General features: G+C 41.7%; 1 protein-coding gene across 6 annotated transcripts in view; it reads left to right on the top strand.

Annotated features, from left to right (window-relative positions):
• Positions 1–22,837, top strand: part of PLEKHG7 (pleckstrin homology and RhoGEF domain containing G7) — a 65,612-nt gene that overhangs the window by 5,758 nt on the left and 37,017 nt on the right. For all 6 annotated transcript variants that reach the window (XM_037845178.1, XM_037845174.1, XM_037845177.1 and 3 more), the window contains 2 exons: positions 10,126–10,253; positions 19,937–19,977. In XM_037845178.1, coding sequence (XP_037701106.1) covers positions 10,126–10,253; positions 19,937–19,977 — 169 coding nt within the window. The remainder of the gene's footprint in view (positions 1–10,125; positions 10,254–19,936; positions 19,978–22,837) is intronic.

Here is a 22,837-nt window from a genome sequence, read left to right as displayed (position 1 = left end):
GCATTAGAAAGAAGTATCTCAGTTCAAGAGAAACTTAGGAGGTATAATCACCAAGATTTTATAAATGGTCAGCTACAAGGGACAAGGGAAAGGAAGTTGTAAAGAATGACCTCCAGGCTTCTGACTTGTACAGTTGGGTAGCCAATGGATCCATTCACTGATCTAAGTAACACTGGGGAAAGAAAGGGCAAGAGGGTGGATGGGGTGGAGGGCTCAAATTCAAGTTTGGACATGTTGAGTTTTAGGACCTATAGAACATCTAAGGGGAGATTTTGAGTACAGCATTGCTTAGAGAATGCATCTTGGCTGGAGATAAATATTTGAGAGTCTTTAATCAAGGAATGCTTCCTACCGAAGGTCAAGTTTGAGTCCAGTGTAGTTGTAAGATGCAGCCAGCAGAGATAAAGACAAAACTAGCAGCAATAAAGCCTAGGCCATTTGCAAAAGATAGCATGCAGGTAATTTTAGTTGACAAGCAGAATCTTTGTGAAGAAGTGAGAGAAATCGGTAAATTTCAAAGGGACAGCTTGGTCAAAAGACTTGAGGCCTTACAAAGCTCTGTGGGGGTTCAAGAAGTTACAATCATGTAATACAAAATAGTTAAAGATTACAGAAAGTCACACAGGGAATTAGAGATGTGGTAAACTGGACTTCTTGTTATTTGGCAATGACCGTGAGTCATTCAATATTATTTCTCAGGACCTAAGATGGTACTTGGCACATAATAAGCAATGTTTGTTGAATGAATAAGTAAAAGACTAAGTGAATATAATCATAATCTGTTAATTAATATTTTAATAAACATTCATATATTATTACTAATAAAGAATAAGTAATTTTTCATCAGCATCAGAACACTCAATCCATTTTTTTAATCAAAAACTTCATTGCAAGCATGAATTTTTTGTAAACAGGTAACAACTCTGCCACAAAGATCCTCTGTCTGTTTTTCTTTTGCTACCTCCCTCTATTCTTCCTCATACCAGGCATTGTGGTCACACTAAGATTAGGAAAAGCTTCACTTGGGATCCCACTATCCATCCATGTCGCAGGAGCATCACCTCATAGAGCTTATGCCTGTTAAATGGTATAAACAAGGTTAAATAATATAGTCCATGGGCCAAGTTAAGCCCACCACCTGTTTTTGTAAGTAAAGTTTTATTGGGACCCAGCCACACCCATTCATTTACATATTGTCCATGGCTGCTTTCACATGCAGTGGCAAAGCTGAGTAGTTGCTGCAGAGACCCAATGTCCTACAAAGCCTAAAATGTTTACTATCTGGCCCTTTATAGAAAAGGTTTGCTGACCCCTGGTATATACAATTAAGAAATGTTTTGACTCTGTGGCTGTCAGTCAATCACAAAAACCTCTCTTTACCTTGTAGAAGAGAATAAACTCTTTTCCAGAAATACTGATCCTTCTTCTGATATAGTGGTTTAACACACGGCCTGACAATTGGGCAGGCTCTTGTAACTGAGAAGGACCCAATCTACTCTCAGTTGTGAAGTCAGTTAAGTGTCATATCTTTGATTCAAGTTTTCCCCTGTGAACTCTTTTCCTCACTGTCATTCCCTCTCTCCCTCTATAATATTCCAGTGAACTCATACTCCCTCCAAACCTTCTCCTCCTATCACCAAAATATGTCCCACCATTCATTCTTACTAAAGAATGGAAGACTTTAGACTTAACGAATGTCCAGTCTATTTGTCTTCCCAAATAAAGCACCATATTCCTCCCTTTGGAATTGCTCTGGACCTTATAAACATCTTTATCATAGTACCTATCACTCTGTATTGAATTTATTCATCTCCCAGAATTAAGAACTTCCTGGAGGCAGAGACCATGTCTTTTTCACCATTGAACCTCCAGCACCCAGTAACAGCTGAACTCTACCTTTAAAAATATTTACTGAAGGAAAGGGAGGATGGGAGAATGAAGACAGGTTGGCAACTGCAAGGCTTACAGCGTTGCTTGTCTATCCCCTAATGAATTTGCATTTTGATAAAAGGCATCACTTGAAACCAAGCAATGAAGCTGAGTGGTGGGATTCTAAACATGGAAGCAAGTAGGTGAGGTGTTGTGGACAGGTAGACCAGCCTGGCAGTCCATAAATTCTGTCATCCCACAAAGGTATCTGTTCCACCTAATCTTCAAGTCAGACCTGAAGCTGAGAAAGGAAATGCACATACCACATTTCTATGAGAATAAAGACTAACCTTACAGCACTTAAGAGGAAATAGGAAGAAAGCCAAATTTATTCAAATTAGCAGGTAGGTGACATCAGCCTGAAAACCAAATGACCAGTATTTGAAAGTCTATCTCAAAGAAACAACCAGATAAAAATACTGAATACTGGTAAAACTTTCCGCAAAGCAGGATTCATCTGGGGTTGCCTTGCAAGGATCATAACCTGATACTAAGAGCTACTGAGTCAAACTCCCTGGTTTTGCATCTAAGCTCCAGTTCTCTCTCGCTACATGACCTTGGGCAAGTTGCTCAACACTTCAAAACCTCAATGTCCTCATCCATGAAGTGGAGATACAAATAGTACCTGTTTCAGAAGATATTTGTAAGGATTAAATAGTATAACTCAAATATAGCTACTATTATTTTAAGACAGCATTCATTCATTCATTCATTCATTCATTCAGCACTTCCTGTGTGCAAATCATTGACTTATTCTTTCTAAAATATTCTGACCACAGATTAAAACGGTCAACCACAGTAAGCTCATTTGATGTGCCTGAACATTAGTTTCAATATAATATTATATTCTCAATAGACTTTTATTTAAAAACCTCTTATATACCTAGCACTGCCTGTAAAGTCTGGGAAATAATAAAAAGGATGAAGACTCTGTCCTGGCTCTCCTGGAGCTTAAAAGCTTGTTGGAAAGGTAATAAGTAGAGACTAATAGGTGGCATACAGTTAATTACTCAAAAGAGAAGGCTGCAGACTCAGAGAATCGGGGAAGGCTTCCTTACCTGGGCATAGTTTGTAGGTACAGAGTGGAGGGACAGATTTCTTTCATATCAGGTGCTGTGTGTTACTCCTCCAGTGAAATCAGCTCTCTAGAACTTAAGCTCTATGAAAGCATGGGTTTTGTCTCTTTTATACACCGCTATATCCCTAGTGCCTAGAACAGTACCTGGCACAGAGTAGTGCTCAGTAAGTATGTATGGAGGAAGAGAAGGAAGGGAAAGATGGAGAGTGGAAGAGAAGAATAAAAAACTGAAGCTGAGTGATTGGTTGGTTAGTTCTAGGTTTGGACATGCCAGGTAGGGGAAATCATATTGTTCCATGTTTGTCTGGTTTAGTTTCTCCTCCAGCTTTCTTGTCTCCCTTCACCTCCTTTCAACCCCCACACCATTTCCTTATTGTTTTGTACTGTACCCTGGGTTTGTAGGGATTTCTGCAAGTATTGCTTAATACCACTGGGCAGTATTTTGTCTCTCGTCGAGTTAATACAGTAGCCTAGAAAGGCAGTGAGAGTTCTCCTGGGTGTTATCAGCAACTGCTCTGAGGCTCTGAACATGCTTCTGCTCAATAAATATTACTGAGCCCAAAGAGACGCAGTACAGGGTGGTGATTGTTTTCCACATTGATGAGGCTCCAAAGAGTTGCCTCTGTTCTGTTTTCAAACTAATGTGTCGAGATGAATCTTCCATTTGTTCCCTTGACACATATGAAGTAGCCACCAGGTACCACGATGTACACTGGATTCTGGGTAGTGAGCTAGAGGCTATACTCAACCTTTCTGCTTCCTCAGTCATATTTCCAAGAAATGGACCTTCTTGGGGGGAAGTTAAATTGGAAACTATAGTCAGAAGTTCAAAGGAAATTTCCCAACAATCTTCTAGTACTCATAATGGAAAAATATATCCCCGTTTTGACCAAGAGAACTACAGTTCAGTAACCAGCAATATAGTTGTCATTTCTCTGTTATTATTTTAAAAAGGGAAGAGTGGCTTAAAAAAAAAATAAAAAAGAATGTTACTGATTCTCAACTTGCTCTTCCTGTGTAATCAACCCATTGTTATAAGCCAGCAATCCAAATTGCACTATACTATTTCTAGCATCAGGTAGATCTCTATGATTTTTAAAACAGAACACGTACCTTTCCTAGTCACAGAATTGCTGGAAAGCTGCCTGCAAAAAAAGGCTACCTTTTCCATGAATTTTTACCATCAGACAAGAGCTCCAGCTCTGAGGAATGGTGCCTGATAAAATCTACCAGATAAACAACCATTGGGCAATATTCATAGCAGGAGAAAGGATAAAACCATGCTTTATCCAAATTATAGTGCCTTCCATAAGATTTTTATTCTGTTAACACGTATATCACTCTAGGACAGTTGTAGCCTCACATATTCTCCAGGATTTTTCATTATTTTCCCTTAAAACTTGTACCTGGGAATTCATGGCCAGTAGCCCTTGACCTGAGCCCACTGAAGAGAAGGAATGCTTAGAAAATGTAAATGATGAATTAGTCATATTTCTAGGGGAATGAGCTTCGATTCTGCTTCCTCAAACATTTCTGCCAAGATAAAGGTCACCACTAATTACTGCCTCCATCCACTTGCCAGCGAAGGGGAAAATGAGGGCAATGCTCCTGAATCCTCCACTCATGGCCCATGAGAGATGGAACAGGTCTCAGCGCCACTCTCGTTTTCCACATAAGGAAACTGAGGCTCAGAAATACAGTATGTCAAAGCCAGCCATAATAAAGGCCAGAGTTGGGACTCAGGCCCATAAGTCAAGTGTCCTTGCCAATAAATTGTATTGCCCCTTGCATTAGTTTTGTGGGGCCTCCATAAAGTTCCACATGGGGTGGCTTAAGCCAACAGAAATTTATTCTCTACAGTTCTGGAGAACAGAAGTCTAAAATCAAGCTGTGGCAGGGCTGCACTCCCTCCGAAGGCTCTAGGGGAGAATCCTCCCTCACCTCTTCCAGCTTCTGGTGACTCCAAGCGTCCCCTGGCTTGTAGCTGCATCAATCCAGTCTCTACCTCCACCTTTACATGGCCTTCTCCAGCTTCTCCCTGTGTGTCCCCACTCTGAGTGTCTCCTACGAGGATACTTGTCCCCAGATTTAGGGCTCCCCTAGATAATCCACAGTGATCTCACCTCGAGATCCTTAACTTAAATACATCTGCAAAAATCACATCCACAAGTTCCAGGGATTAGGACATGGACGTATCTTTTGGGGGACCACCACTCAACCTACCACACCCGCTCTTTTACCTAACATAGTGACCATAATTGCATCAATTTTTAAAATCACTTTTGTGCTTTGAAATGTTTTGGTGTACCTTTTTCTTTTCTTTATATTTGCAAATCTTTTCATAGCCAGATCTGCATATTTGAAATCTGGCTCTGTCATGCACTAACAGTGCAACGTTAGATGAGTTCCTCATTCATCTCTCTAAGCCTCAGTTTCCTCGGTCCTAGAATGAGGACAGTAATTTTCACTTCCTAGGGTGCTTGTAAAAATCAGTTTGATAATACATGTAAAGCACTTGATGTAGCCCCTAGCAAGATTAGGTGTTCAGTCAATGCTGACTGTAAATTGGGATGATACGCAACGAGACCAACTTATTCTTTACAAAGTGTATGCACTGAAATGCTGAGAGACATATTTCCACCAGGAACTTTTTCTGGCACTCCCCTGCAAGAGCAGCCTCATTGTTGAGTGTTGATGCATGGCTGCACGGGCCTGGTCAGCCATGGGGGAGGATTCCCTGGATTCTCTGAATTGTTGCTGTCACCAGCCCACACCATGGACCTTCAGATGTTCAGCAGAGGATGGAAAAAAGAGACGTTCTGGTACCAGAAGGGAGACAAGGAGATTATTCCAGCTACGATGGGACTAGTCCCTTCGGACCTGACCGGCCTGGGGCAACGCAACTCAGGGTTAGTGCAAGTGTGGCTGTGTTTGGGTTGTGAGTGAGAGAGGTGGGGCCCAGCGAGCCCAAAAGGGCTGCAAAGTCTAGATAAGGCACCCAGTTAAAAAAAACCCTGGGTCAGGATTTTGTCCTGTAGGGAAGGACCAGAACAGCCAAGCAGCAAGTCAAAAGAATGCATTCCCCAAGAATATTTGTTTAGTTGTGTTTTTCCAAACAGAGTAGGGCAGCATAAAGTTGTACTGTACTTATACAGTGAGAATTGTTTGCCAGCCACAGCCCAAAATGTTGCATTTATTATTAGTTCATTTCCTAGCTGAATCTCCCTGTGAGGAAATCAAAAACCAAAAAATCTCTTCCCTCCCCTCTTCACGTAGGCCCCCACCACATCACTGTGATACCATTTGTTGTGGGAAAGGTGATATTGAATTCTGCACTTAATGCAATGATTACCTTGAATTGGATCATCAATCTAGAACTGGACATAGTGATCCGGCATGCATGCCACCTTTTATAAGAAGGAATCCTAGTATTTGGAACAGCAAAAATTTGGAACAGCAAAAAAATTTGGAACCTCCAGCAACCTCCCACCCCACCACCACCCCATCCATGAGTGCTAACTTCAAAGTAATTTTGCATTCATTGTGACTTCTTGCATTAATATCATTAACCAAAGGACCTGAGCAACCCCTGCTGACAGAGACCAGATGGGGGTCAGAAATCTACTCCGCTGCCAGACATGGGTGACAAGGGGCACATTTTTTGCACCAATTCATGTCTCTCCATGTTACTGGGAACAGGAGGTGGTTTTTTATTGTTTGCCTTTGTCTCTGTATCATTACACTGTGGTTTTTGATATTTTTATTAACCTGTGCCCTCTTCTGATGAACATAAAAATTTCCTGTCCATGAAGATTCTGTTTTATGCCCTCCCAGGGGCATGCCCGCCTCTCTAGGATGAGCACTCCTGGGCTTTGAAGGCCAAGGCAACAAAGCCAAGGTCATGGATCAAGCCCTATGAATGCCAGTTTTCTTTCCTCTGCTCCAGATGTGCAAATTAAGCTCCACAACTTAACCTCTATGTTCACAAATGGATGCCTTCTGTCACAAGGTACCCGGCACATGGAAGAAATAAGCAGGGGTAATTTAACCCCTATTAATGATTGGGGAGACTCAGAGTGCATTTTACTTTTGTATAATTTGTTCTTTTATGATCCAGAATGGAAAAACAAATTCAATTGGGGGCTGTCTGACCTATATCATTCTATTTATCCAACAAGCTTATTTGAATACCTACTCTTATATCAGGCTCTCTGCTATGTGCTCAGATTCTATGATATATGAGACACAGAACAAGCCTTCAATGAAATCATTATGGAGTAAAGAGGCAAGCTGGGGTTAGAGGAGGGACAAAAAGAGACTTAGCTCTACCTGAGCAGATAAGGAAAGGTTTTCTGGAGGAAGATTATCTAAACTGGAATTTAGAGATGAATATGAGTTTGCCAGACAGAAAAAAATGGAGACAGCAAGGCAGATGGGAACTACCTGTGCCAAGGAATTGAGGTATGAAGTACAGAGTAGTTTTAAGAACAGAAGGTGGCTAGATGTTGCTGGAGTATAAATTCTGCCAAAGTTCATGCAAGGAGACAGCAGAGATGACTCTGGGTAAGTGCAGGCTTGGTTATTGTTCCATTCATTTGACAAATATTTATTGAGCCCTTACTAAATACAAGGATTTAGAACTGGAACTAGGAGCTTAGGGTATTAAGGGAATAGGACACGAACCTGCAAAACTATTTCAAAAAGCAAGGTGCTTTCCATGTGAGAGAACTACACCAGAGGCTATTTCATTCGTGCTCATCATTAGCAATGGATTGAGTACTGAGTTAGCACCTACCAACCTAAGTGATGATAGGACATTTTTCTTGCACTTAAGGAATTGGGAGTCTAGAAAAGAGACACACACACATAAAAAATAACATTGTATTCAATTATATATTCAATAATCAATATAATAGCTTTTCTTGACAGCATATTAATTACCAGGTACTGCTCTAAGTGCTTTGTGTTGATTGACATAGTTAATCCTCACACAATAGGCAGGTATTATTGTTGTCTGCATTTCACAAATGTCAAAGTAAGGGCCAGAGAGGCTATTTAACTTGCCCAAGGTCACACAGCTTGGATTAAAATCCAGGCAATCCTGATCCCACCTTTTTAACCACCACTCCAGAGTACTATAAAGTACCTAAGAGAAACATGTAAGACAGCCTAGTGGTGGTCAGAGAAGACTAATTCTCCTACTCCTCCAGTAGTTATGACCTCCCTGAGGTCTCCAGAGAATATAGACAGCTTAGAAAATCTTAGGAAACTAATGGACTCATGATTCTTATCTGATAGTGTAACATCTCAAGCTCAAGCTCAAAAGAGTAAGCTTTTCTGCCAAAGTCCACTTAGGTTACATTTCTCATTCAAATTACTGTAATTCTTCCAATCCCCATCTGGTTCAGCCCCTTCCATTCCTATAACTACCCAAAATCATTATTTACTCATTATATACTTCTGTGGTCCTTTGGGAACTGAAAATTAACTCTCTTTCATGCTTACAACTGCTATCCACAGAGTCCAAACCAGCCTTACTTCATACATTTTAATGGAATTTATGGGTTATAGTATTCAATAATTAAAACTTCCTAAACAACTCTTTCTACTGTCCATAAGTAAAATGATCTGAAAGAGTTTTCAAGCCAGAAACTGAAAATCTAAAACAATCTTTAAAACCTATAGGTAGAAAAGGCCTATGTCAAGGTAATTATAACATCAAAATCAGTTATTCCTCAACTCTGGTGAGCATCCTGAAGGCCTGATAAAACTCCAGGTACAGAAGCCCATCCTCAGATCTGCTGAATCAGAATCTCAAAGCATAGGGCCTGGGCCTGGGTGTTTATAGTAAATTTCACAGGGTATTCTCATGACCAGGTTGTAATCAACAGCATGATGGGCCGGGCAGGGCATGTCCTGATAACAGACACACTAACAAGAAAGAGGGCATGAGATCCAAGAATGTACAATTATGAGGCAAGAGAAGAAAGTACAGGGAGAAAGGCCATCACTCATATATGTCAGAACCATGGGGCTTGGCTACAAAACATGGTAGGATGTGAGCAGTAGGAAGATAGAAAAGTTGAAAGAGCAGGAGAAGGATAGGACTAGGGAGACTAACAGGGCTCCAGGCCTGGCCGCTTTGGGGGCTAGAGGAGCTGCATGGTCAATGGCCCAAACCACAATATCCAAAGGGGTATGACAAAACTAGGCTTTCAATGGCAAGGCAAATCCATAGCTATGATTGTGTTGGTAAATTAAGACAAAATTCCTCTGTATACAAATTAACCTATATGCTAAACTACTCAGTTGATATAAAGAAAATTTAGAGGTTGCATTGGTCAACAAATGGAATGAATTACAGTTCACAAGCCTCAGAATAGAGCAAAGGACTATCTGAATGGGTTCTGAAGGGGAAGCTATGAAAATTCCTATTACCGTATGTTATCAGTCAGGCTCCTTAGCTGCAAAAGTGCAAAATATGCTTCGTAAAGATATCCAGTGCCTTTGGAGCTGCTCCCCAATGGGTTTGATATTCAACCATTTATTTTGTGAACAATCAATAAGACATTTCATGTAATGTGATAGTGGAAAGAAGAAAGTATAGCTGCCTATTTTCCAAGCTTTTCCAATAATATTTCTCTCTGGGAAATAATAATAATAATAATTTTTCACTGGGAAAAATAGAAGGGCTGACTTTAAACACCCAGCTTCGGAACACTAGGGATGCTGGTGGCCACACCCATTCATCTTGCTCATCTCTGAGGTGGTGTGTGCAATTTGCAAAGACTTTTGCAACTCAGGTCTTCTTTCTAGTATCCTTCTCAGCTAGAACAAGTAGGGTGTGTTTGCATTGACCTTTTTGATGAGCTCTTCTGCTTTGGATTAGTCGAAATCATAAATGGTCAATAAAGCTCAAAGAGGTGGTGAGTAAATGCAGAGGGCACATGTCCCAGTGTCCTTCCTCCCTCCTGGAGCCTTGAGTGACCTCAGAGTCCTCCCCAAGAGAACAGGCATCAGGGAGCCAGAAGCCACTTCCAAGTGACCAGAGGTGGTCTGAAGGAGCAAACTGGCTGCATGCCAGCTCTAAGCTCTCTCCCTTTGTCTCTTGAGCACAGGTTCTACGAGCGCAGGAGGAGTTCTGTGGTACTGAACCTACCTGGGCTTGAGGTGTTCCCTGGAGACCTTCTGGTGTCAGATGGAGCTGCTGATTACCTGTACCACCCACTTCTGCTGCTGAATTCAGGTCCCGATCATTCCGCATACTTTCATTGCAGCACGTGGGACAGTTACTGTTATAAGCAGGGGTATTTTCAAAATATTTAATAGCTAGTAGAACACATGTACTGACCAGTCAGAACATATGTCCGACAAATTAGAACATATGCCAACCATCAAAAACTGGAACCAGCTGAATGCCAGCCCTGGTTTACAAAGATGAATACTGGGTTGAGGAAATCTTCAAGTCTCAACTTTGGTCAGTCTACCAAACTTGCATATGATGGGATGATTTATGGTAGGATGGTATAAATATAAAGAGCAAGTCTTTTAGCCCCAAAGTCCTGTGATTGTCTCAAATGAATTACTCAGCATCTTTACCACTATTTATTGATTTCTCCCCAAGCGATGGGGGGAAAGAGGCTAAATGATACCTCTAGTGAAGAAACAGGCCAATATCACCTTAAGACAGTAATAGAACACCAACTTTTAGGTTGCAGCATTGCTTCATTCACTCATCTGCAGAAATATTTCCCTCAAAGTGTCCTCTTTTCCAGTTATTTCCCCCAGCTCCCAGACTTAGTGCAGGTGAGGGTGACCATCTTGGAGCAAACCCTCTCAGGGCTGGTGGGCACCATCTGCATCATTCTTATACTACTACTTCCCCTCCCTGGTCCTCAGCCTCACACTGGTGCCCTTGTCCAGGTGTACCATGTGGAGGCAGTGGTGCCAGCAGCAGATTAGTGTCTGAAAGACAGAGGTGGCCTTAGGGGTGGAATCTTCTGTATCTTCCTCTCAGTTGTGAAAGAAGAGAACAGTTGAGATGTTCAAAGTGCATTCCTCATGTTTCTGAGGGAAAATCAAAGCCCTTGAGAGCTAAAACGGACTTAAAGATTATCCATCTCAGTGGTTTTAAACTGGTTTTGTTCTTAGCAGAGCCATTTTTACAAAAGAAATTGTACCTGTAGATCCAGTCTATAAAACAGATACAAGTGAAGTTACATTGCCTGAAGCTGGGGTGGGTCTTAAAAACTCATCTCCAAGGCATCCCCAAAAGCTTAGGACACATAGCAACACAACTTGGAAACAACCAAACTAGAATCATTCCTCAATGACAAGTGTGCAAAGTGAGATCCAAAAGGAAAAGTGACCTACCTGTGTATCAGTTGGTTTGTGTCAAAGGAATGGAATCTGGCTCCTGACTGCTGGTCCAGTGCCCTTTCCACCAGCCTGCATCAACCATCATTGTATGTGCAGCTATCATCATCTATACATGGAACCCAGAAGCCACCAGGGGATAAATAATTAAAATCTGTACAGCTCTTCACTCTTTTAGATCCCTTTCACCCTTACACATCTACTATCGCTTGTGATACTTGCAACAATCCTATTGAATAAATCAAGTGGGGTCCAGTGATCTGCTCGAGGACATGTCCCCAGAAGTTAGAGCCATTTCCAGAATCAACATAATTTTAACAGAGGTTAGTAGATATTTCATGATGCTTAACAATTGCTCTAAACCAGTTAACAAAAAGGGCAGTGGTCCCCAAAGATTGGTCCCAGACCACCCCCTTCAGCATCACCTGGGAACTTGTCAGAAATTGAAATCCTGGGGCCCTACCCCAGACCTGCTGAATCAGAAACTCTGTGGGTGGGGCCCAGCAGTCTGGGTGCTTTACAAGACTTCCAGGTGATTCTGTTGCATAATAAAGATTTAGAAGGACCATGCTATGGAATAAGGTCATAATTGCTGTATGATATTTCTAAATCACATTAGTTGCTCTTTATTAAGTTTTGTGTATAGCATTGTGATGGTTAGGTTCATGTGTCAACTAGGCCAGGTGACCCATGAGGAAGTGTGCTATACTCCAAAAGAATTGTATGAGTTTTCTATCCTATACAGATAGAAATCTGTATGTGTGGGAATGGATATTAAGGGTGCGGGATAATGGTGGAAAGAATATAAAGTTGGATCAGTTTGAATTTACTGATATGGGCCCACTAAGCAGAGATTCTGCATTCAGTGTTGTAGATTGAGGTGCTAGAAAGGGTATTAACAGTTTGTTTGGGTGATTGTCTGAAATGTGGACCAAAAGGTGGCCAACATTACCTGAGGTCAAAATGCCAGAACCGCCCTGGCATAAGGTAGAGGAGGGAATTCAGAGGCTTAGAGAGATTGGAATGTTAGAGTGGATTTATCATGGGAGACCTGTTCACACACCCCTGGAATGTCCACAGGACACACCTTTTACCAGGACTGTGAGGAATACATTTGTGAGACTAGCTCCATCATCTCTAAAGAGCTCTGTAGTCGCCCTTCTCTGTAGGTCTGATATTACTGTGGGGACTGCTATCACTGAGCTGGAATCCTTAAACATGATGGGGATAATTGGATCCCGAGTCAGCAGAAGCCATGTGGCAGCAGTTATTCAGTTAACCACCAAAGGCAAGGTGGGCATGACTACCATAATGGAAAACAGGCTCAAAGCAGCAGTCAAAATAATCTGACTCACAGAGAATTATGGCATTGGCCAGTAGATCATAGAGTATCTAGTAGTAAAATAGATGGGCAGTCTACTAAATTCTTGTTTAGACTGTATAAACAGAATAGTAGCTGAAGTGAACAAAAGCCTACCTTGAATTACAAAAACAGACAGTCACAGCCCCTTAATCAATTCCCAGACTTGAGACAGTTTACAGATCCAGAGCCACTTGAGTGAGGGGAAGGCTGGTTACTCTTGGGGAAGGACCCAGTTACACTGCCAAAAATTTATACTGTTAATCTTCCTCCCAGCCTTCCCCAGGGGGACCTAAGGCCTTTTAACAGGGTAACTGTGCATTGGGGAAAAGAAATGATCAGATATTTCATGAATTATCAGACACTGGTTCAGAAGTAACATTAATTCCAGAAGACCCAAAATGTCACTCTGGTCCACCAATCAGAGTTGGGGCTTATGGAGGTCATGTGATTGATGGAGTTTTAGCTAAGGTCTGTCTCACAGTGGGTCCAGTGGGTCTCTGGACCCATTCTGTGGTTATTTCCCCAGTGCCGGAATGCATAATTGGAATAGACATACTCAGCAACTGGCAGAATCTTCACATTGGTTCCCTGACTCATGGAGTGAGTGCTATTATGGTGGGAAAGGCCAAGTGGAAGCCATTAGAACTGCCCCTGCCTAGCAAAATAGTAAACCAGAAGCAACACTGGATTCCTGGAGGGATTGCAGAGATTAATGACACCCTTAAAGACTTGAAGGGTGCAGGGGTGGTGATTCCCAGTACATCCCCATTCAACTCTCCTATTTGGCCTGTGCAGAAAACAGATAGGTTGTGGAGAATGACAGGGGATTATTGTAAGCTTAACCAGGTGGTGACTCCAATTGTAGCTGCTGTTCCGGATGTGGTATCATTGCTTGAGCAAATCAACACATCCCTTGGTGCCTGGTATGCAGCTACTGATCTGGCAAATTTTTTTTTTTCCTCAATAGCTGTTAGTAAGGATCACCAAAACAGTTTGCATTCAGCTGACAAGGACGGCAGTATACATTCACTGTGCTACCTCAGGGGTATATCAACTCTCCACCCTTATGTCATCATCTTGATCATTTTCCCTCCCAAAAGACATCACACTGGTCCATTATGTTGATGATATCATGTTGATTGGACCTAATGAGCAAGAAGTAGCAGCTACTCTAGATTTGTTGGTAAGGTATTTGCATGTCAGAGGATGGGAGATAAATCCAACAAAAATACAGATATCTTCCACCTCAGTAAAATATCTAGGTGTCCAGTGGGGCATGTTGAGATATCCCTTCTAAGGTGAAGGATAAGATGTTGCATCTGGCTCCTCGTACAACCAAAAAAAACAGGCACAATGCTTAATTGGCATCTTTGGATTTTGCAGACAACCTATTCCTCATTTGGGTGTGCTACTCCAGCCCATTTACTGAGTAACCAGAAAAGCTTCTAGTTTTGCATGGGGGCTGGAACAAGATGAGGCTCTGTGACAAGTCCAGGCTGCTGTGCAAGCTACTATGCTGCTTGGACAATGTTATCCAGCTGATCCAATGGTGCTGCAAGTGTCAGTGGCAAATAGAGATGCTGTTTGGAGCCTTTGGCAGACTCCTATAGGAGAATTACAATGCAGACCCTTAAGATTTTGGAGTAAAGCCTTACCATCCTCTGCAGATAACTACTGTCCATTTGAGAAATAGCTTTTGGCCTGCTTAACCATGGGCCACCAAGTTACCATGAGACTTGAGTTACCTATCATGAGCTGGGTGTTGTCTGACCCAGCCAAAAAGTTGGGCATACACAGCAGCACTCCATCATAAAATGGAAATGGTATATATGAGATAGAGCTTGAACAGGTCCTGAAGACACAAGTAAGTTACATGAGGAAGTGGCCCAAATGTCCATGGCCCCCACTCTTTCCACCTTACCTTCTCTTTCCCAGCCCACAGCTATGGCATCTTGGGGAATTCCTTACAGTCAGTTGACTGAGGAAGAGAAAACTCAGGCCTGGTTTATAGATGGTTCCGCACGACATGCAGGCACCACCTAAAAGTGGACAGTTGCAGCACTGTAGCCCCTTTCTGGGGTGTCCCTGAAGGACAGTGGTAAGGGGAAATCCTTCCAGGGGGTGGAGCTTTGAGCAGTGCTCCTGACTGTTCACTTTGCTTGGAAGGAGAACTGGCCAGAGGCGCGTTTGTATACTGATTCTTGGGCTGGCTGCTGCTAATGGTTTGGCTGTATGGTCAGGGACTTGGAAGGAACTTGATTAGAAAATTGGTGACAAGGAAGTCTTGGAAGAGGTATGTAGATAGACATTTGTTTATGTCTATCATACAAACAGAAGATATTTGTTTCCCATATGAATGCTTACCTGAGAGTGACTTTGGCAGAGGAAGATTTTAATAATCAAGTGGATAAGATGACTCATTTGGTGGATACCAAACAGCCTCTTTCCCCAGCCACTCCTGTCATTGTCCAATGGGCTCATGAACAAAGTGGCCTTTGTGGTAGGGTTGGAGGTTATGCATGGGCTCAGCAACATGGACTTCCACTCACCAAGGCCGACCTGGACACAGCCAATGCTGAGTGCCCAATCTGCCAGCAGCAGAGACCCACACTCAGTCCCCAATATGGCACCATTCCCTGAGGTGATCAGCCTGCTACCTGGTGGCAGATTGATTACATTGGACCACTTTCATCATGGAAAGGGCAGTGATTTGTTCTCACTGGAATAGACACATACTCCAGATATGGGCTTGCCTTTCCTGCACACAATGCTTCTGCCAAAACTACCATCCGTGGACTCACAGAATGCCTTATCTACCTTCATGTTATTCCAAGCAACATTGCTTCTGACCAAGGAATCCACTTCACAGCAAATGAAGTGAGGGAATGGGCACATGCTCATGGTATTCTGTGGTCTTGCCATGTTCCCCATTATCCAGAGGCAGCTGGGTTGATAGAACAGTGAAATGGCCTGTTGAAGACTCAATTACAGCACCAACTAGGTGGCAGTACCTTGCAGGGCTGGGGCAGTGTTCTCCAGGAGGCCGTGTATGCTCTGAATCAGCGTCCACTCTATGGTGCTGTTTCTCCCATAGCCAGGATTCACAGGTCCAGGAATCAAGGGGTGGAAACAGGAGTGGCACCACTCACTATCTCTCCTAGTGATCCACTGGGAAAAATTTTGCTTCCTGTCCCTGCAAGCTTAAGCTCTGCTGGTCTACAAGTCTTAGTTCCAAAAGGAGGAGTGCTTATACCAGGAAACATAGCAATAATTCCACTGAACTGGAAATTAAGACACTGCCACCTGGCCACTTTGGGCTTCTTATGCCTCTGAATCAATAAGCAAGGAAGGGGATTACTGTAATGGCTGACGTGATTGATCCTGACTATCAAGGGGAAATAACACTGCAACTACATAATGGAGGTAAAGAAGAGTTTTCCTGGAAAACAGGAGATCCCTTAGGGCATCTTAGTGCTACCATGCCCTGTGATTAAAGTCAATGGAAAACTGCAACAATCCAATCCAGGCAGGACTACCAATGGCCAAGAAACTTCAGGAATGAAGGTTTGGGTCACCCCACCAGGCAAAGAACCATGGCCAGTTTAACTGTTTGCTGGGGGTAAGGGGAACATGGAATGGGTAGCAGAAGAAGGTAGTGATAAATATGAACCATGACCACATGACCAGGTATAGAAACAAGGACTATGATGACATGAATATTTCCTCCTAGTTTTGTTATGAGTATGTTTTGTATTTGTCTGTAAAGCAAATATCTTTGTTTTCTTCTCTATCTTATCCCCTTATCATATGACATAAGCTGTATCGTTCATTTTGCAGTATTTATGTTAAAAGAAATCAAATTTAAGAGAGTTAATGTCACGCAAGGACTTGCACCATATTCTGGAAAGATTTAGTTCATTTCCAGTTGTAAGCAGGATAGCAGAGTATTGTTAGGCAAAATATATATCTGTTATTGTTCTCTACTTACAGATAAACTATGGTTTAAGATGATGCGTATAACTGCCAAGTTGACAAGGGGTGGACTGTGATTAGGTTCATGTGTCAACTTGGCCAGGTGATGGTGTCCAAGTGCCTGGTAAAGCAAGCACTGGCCTAACCATTACTGCAAGGACATTTGTGGCTGGTTAATAAACCAGAAGGCTGGTTTATTAAATCATCAGCCAACTGGCTGCAGCTGTGACTGATCGCATCAACAAAAGATGTGTCTTCACAAAATGAAGGATGTGTGAATTCAGTCAGCTGGATTTAATCCAATCAGTTGAAGATTTTTAAGTGAGACAGATAGAGGATCTTTACTTCTTCTTCAGCTAACCAGCAAAGCATTTCCTGAGGAGTTCATCAAAGTTGCCAGATCATTTCCTGAGGAGTTCATGGAGCACGTTCATCAAAGTTGCCAGTTTGCTGCCTGAGGAGTTCATCAAACATCTTCATTGGAGTTGCCAGTTTGCTGCCTGCCCTACGGAATTTGTACTCATGCATACCCACAGTTGCATGGGATACTTTTTTAAAATCTTATATTTATAGATATCTCTTGTTGATTCTGTTTCCCTAGGGAACCCTAACTAATACAAGTGTCATGGTAGATACCACAAAGTAAAAAATATGCAACATACTGCACCCTATCTGTCCATACCCTCTTCTCAATGAGTTTAGAATATAGTTCACATAACCCAAAATCATGATCTACAGAAGTGCTTCATAAACTTTGATGTGCACAATAATCACCTGGGGCTATTCTTGAAAAGATTCTGATTGAGCAAAACTTAATATTTATCCAATAAAGGATTAATATCCAGAGTATATAAAGAAATCATTCAACCTAACAACAAAAAGACAGAACAATACAATCAAAAAATGGCCAAAATACTTGAACAGAAATCTCTTCAAAGAAGATATACAAAGGACCAGAAAGCACATGAAACGATTCTCAACATCATTAGCCATCAGGGAAATGTAAAGCAAAACCACAGTGAGATACCATTTCAGACCCATTAAAATGGCTGCTTTTAAAAAAAACAGGAAAGAACAAGTGTTGAAGAGAGAGGATGCAGAGAAATAGGAACACTCAGTCATTGCTGGTGAGAATGCAAAATGGTGCAGCCTCTGAGGCTGACAGTTTGGCAGTTCCTCAGAAAGCTAAGTATAGAATTATCATATGACTGAGAAATCCCACTTTTAGGTATATACCGAGAAGAATTGAAAGCAGGGACTCAAACAGATATTTGCACACCAATGTTCATAAGGGCATTATTCAAAATTGCCAAAAGATGGAAGCAACCCAAGTGTCCATCAACTGATGAATGCCTAAATAAAATGTGGTATGTACGTACAATGGAATATGATTCAGCCATAAAAAGGAATGAAGTCCTGATACATGGGACAACATGGATGAACTTGGAACACATGTAGAGTGAAATAAGTGAGATGGAAAAGGACAGATATTGTATGATCTCACTGATTTGAAACAATTAGAACAAGCAAAATCATAGAGTCAGAATCTAGAATGTATGTTACAGGGAACTGGGTGGGGATAGGAAATGGGAAGTTAAGGTTTAAAATGTGTAGGGTTCCTATTTGGGATGATGGAAATGTTTTGGTAATGGGTGGTGGTGTTTGTAGCACAACATTCTGAGCACAATTAACAGCACTGAAAAATATATCTGAATGTGATTGAAAGGGGACATGTTAGGTTGTATATATGGCAACCGAATAAAAAGGTTTTTAAAAAATCCATTGAGCTACACTTCACAAACAGTGAATCCGATCCTAAGTTAAACCATGGACTTTAATTAATAGTACAATTATAAAAAGATGCTATTATCAGTCGTAACAAATGCTCCACACCTATGCAAGGTGTTAGTGGTGGGGTGGTATATGGGAATCCTGCATTTTATGCAAGATTGTTCTATAAACCCACAACTGCTCTAATAAAGGAGGAAAAACTTATTATTTAATGCAGATATTTGAAGATTGTGGATTCAACACTGACTTATTTACATCTTCCTCTGAATACTTGTAATGGCTTCCCAAGGCCCTAAAATAAACCACAAGTTTAGAAAAATCAGAGGAGAGAGATCTGCTGAGGACCAGAGACCCCAATCACTGCAAATTCAAATTGAACATAGTAATTTACCATGGACATTTGCGGCCTAAGAGCTCTTGAATGCCAGGCTATAAATGGTGAAGCTCATTTGTCCCTAAGAGAGTCCACCTAATCTCCCCTTTATAAAGATCAATAAAGTGATCAGAATGAGTGAGACGATACTTAGCCTGACAGGTGCCTTCAGGGATCCAGGAGGAAAAGTCCCACAAGCACATTCTTTGTCATAAATGCTGTTCAGGTAATTGCTTCCATATGAAGCGTTATGCAAAGCCTCCTGTTGAATTTGATTAGAGAGAGAAATAGCCCTAAAGGGCATCCATTTTGCATAGTGAGTGGTCAGAACATCTCACTTAAACCCAAGAGACTATTTCCAGTTTTTTCTGGGTAGAATTATGAAATGATGCAACCAACATAAAAATCAAGAGGCTGGAATCTAACCTCTTTATTTTCCTGGTCATCAAAAAAAAATGTGTGATTGAATAACGACTTCTTTCTCAGCTCAGAGCAACTCCTAAAGACTACTTGGACACTGTCCAACAACTACAATAATCCCCAAGATAAAGATGGATGATATAGTTTGATGTTTCCCTGTTTCAAAGTCTTGTATATCCACACTTGGGGATTGTTGGGTTGATGCAATCTTGGACTATTAAATTTGCATCTGATTGGATGATTTATGTGTGGTAGGACAGTGTAAAATTGAAGGAGCCATCCTTTTAGCCCCTAAGACTTATGACTCTGTCTTGAATTATTCAACATCTTTATCACTATTTATCGATTTCTCCCCAAGTGATGGGGGGAAGGAGGCTAAACAATACTCTAGTAAAGAAACAGACTAGTATCACCTTAAGGCAGCAATAGAACACCAACTTTTAGGTTGCAACATTGCTTCATTCACTCATCTGCATAAATGTAAGTATTCATTCTGTGCATTCTCAAGAAATAGAGATTTAAAGCAGGATTGGTTCTGTTTGACCATTTAAAAGGCAGGTTTTATAAAGAGCTGCAATGATCTGTCACTAATTATTCAAAGTAATAATATATTTTCTGTAATTTCACCCACCAGAGTCCAAAAAGCCAAGATGGCCTTTCTCCAGGAGAGGAGTGGTGAGTGTTATGCAATGTCATTTTTGTTTTATTTAAGCCTTCGAGAGCTAAGAAAGTTAAGAAAGGAGTGAAGAGCCTCTCTCTTCTGCTTCCCTTTGCATGAAGGCAGATGGCAAAAGTAATTTAAACGTCCATAGTATTGGCTGCAGAACACGCCACATGGTGCTATTTTGCGCACGAAACAGTGCTAATTGCCAGTGGTTAATGAGCTCTGCAAAGAAACAAAACAGTCCTAATATTATGATGCTTTACAGCTCTAAATTTATAACTTAATAATGCTTAGAAAGCAGCTCACTAAAGGAGGCAAACTTGCCCAAGTGATTGCCCCAAATTGCAGGCAGCACCATGCATATTGGAAACATTGAAAAATTAATGAGATATTACAGAAACAGATTCCACAAATATATTTCTGGGAAAGCTAGTTGAATTAGTCCTAGGGTGTTTTTTGTTTAATTGATTCTTGATTTTGTTGATATTGAAGAGCTATAAATCTAGACCAGTGGTCCCTGCTTCTTTACCGCCTAGAACAAGGGTTGGCCATGGTCAAGTCTTCCCTGCGGGCATGTTCTAAGTAGAGTGAGGCAGGTTAGTGATCACAACCTTACTCCCATCTCCTGTTTTTGGAAGAAGGGAAGGGACTCACTGTGCTTGCTGATAGTAGCCAACTGCAGTAGCCACACCACACATTACAGCCAACAGTAGGGCCTCATGGGGAGTGAGTTTCCTTTGCTCTGTTAAAAATCTGCCACATGGCCTTTTGTCTCAGTGTGTTATCTGCCTTGGAGGTTCTGTGGACACAACACACACTGACTTTCTAAAGCCCAATAGCTGAATTAAAAGCCCCCTGGTGTTCCAATCCCAGCTGCACCACTTACTGCTGTGTGACCTTGACCAAATGAGTGAACCCCCTCAGTTCCGGTCCCTTCCACAAAAGGTAATGATAACAGACCTAGCCCCATAGAGTGGTTGTGAAAAGTAAACAAAATAATTCATGTGGTGCTTCTCCCAGAGCCTGGTATGTCATAAACATGCAATCAATATTGGCCATAATTATTATTAGTAGTATTATTTGGGGTTGGGAAAACAACTTGCTCTAATAACCACATTTTTAATGACTTTCCCATTCTTTTTTCTAGAACAAAAAACTTGTATGGGACATGGTCTAAGATTTACAAGCTGCAAGTCATAAACTGTTAGTAAAATTATGACACCAATGTCAACATTGCTGTTGATCATCAGTCATTGTCTTAGTTCCCCAGGGCTCCTGTAACAAAGTGTAACAAACCTGATGGCATAAGATAAAATTTATCATGTCACAGTCCTGGAGACTAGAAGTCCAAAATCGAAATGTTGGCAGGTGCTGCCATGCTCCCTCTGAAACCTACAGGGGAGAATCCTTCGTTGTACCTTCTAGCTCCCAGTGGTTGCCGACAGTCCTCAGCATCCCTTGGCTTGCGGCCACAGCACTTCAGTCTCTGCCCCCACCATCAGATGGCCTTTTCCCATGAGTCTGTGTGTGTCCAAATTTCCCTCTTCTTATAAGGACGCCAGTCCTATGAGACTGGAGCCCATCCTAATCCAGTTTGACTACATATTAACTAACTGCATCTTCACAGACCCTGTTTCCAAATAGGGTCACCCTCACAGGACCAAGACTTAGGACATGAACATGTCTTTTTGGGGAGTTAGAGTTTAACCCAAATCAATTGTGATCACTTTGCTGCTCCTTAGAGACATGCTTTGGCTGTTTTTCTGGCAGATCTAAGATAGAGTCTGTCATGCAGCCTCTCCTAAGCTCCTTCCTCATGTGGACGGAGGAAGAACTAGTCACCACCTAGAGGAGAGGCATTTCCTGTGTGGCCCACTGAGGGCTCCTCTAGAGCAGGAAGCTCTAAGGGCCTCCTGGGAGATAGGATGTGCTTTCAGAAGGGAAGCCTTAATCTAAGGAAGGGATATTCTACAAGGTGCGGTGATCAATCTATTTTTCCCAAAGAAGCAACTTGCTCCACACCATGTGTCAGTATGTGCCAAGCACTGGGCTAGATGTTCAGGAAGCCAAGATGTCCCTTATCAGCTCACAGCTGAGAAGATGGGACCAACCTGTAAACTGGAGGAAAAATGTGCTAAATGGCATGCACAATGTTGAGGGTGTGGGGTGGAGTTGCACAAAGACTTTAGAATAATTAATGGAATGGCAAGATGTTTTCAGCAACATTAAGAAGAGAAATTCATTCTTGAAGCCTCACTTTCACAAGGACATACTATCTAGTTCCATTAAAATTAATACTTCTACTTTCTTCCTTCATCCAACTGGCCTTATTTACCAGGTAATTCATTGTTTATATAAACATTCATCCATATCAATAGAATGAACATACTTCTAAGCTATAATGTATTTTCCCAATCCCAATTTTTCCTTTGCTTTCCTTCCTTCCTTTCCTCCTCCCCTTTCCCACCTTCCCTCCTTCTGTCCTTCCTTTCCAACTACTAATAACAGCATTAGTAATTAAAGCAAATACATAAAATGTTTACCATGTTGTCAGTCACTGTTTCAGTTTGCATGTGTCTCTTTTTACATATGTCATGGTTTACACATTAATTCATTAATTCTCACAACAACCCAGTAAGATAGGTAACATTATTATCCCCATTTTACAGATGGGGAAACTGGGATTCAGAGAGGTTAAACAACTTGCCCAGGGTCACACAGTTCATAGGCAACAGGGAAGAGATTCATCCCTGGCAGATCCAGGCAGTCTGACTCTATGTTTTAGCCACAATACTGCCCTACTCCTAATGTCGGGCTCCCCATTACCAGACTTGGATACTTCTCATTCCTTTCTCGCATCAACATTCTCAA

Source organism: Choloepus didactylus, chromosome 8, assembly GCF_015220235.1.
Source record: "Choloepus didactylus isolate mChoDid1 chromosome 8, mChoDid1.pri, whole genome shotgun sequence".
Taxonomy (NCBI): Eukaryota; Metazoa; Chordata; class Mammalia; order Pilosa; family Megalonychidae; genus Choloepus; species Choloepus didactylus.
Note: the sequence above shows the minus strand (reverse complement) of the source record. Positions and strands in the feature narration are given on the sequence as shown.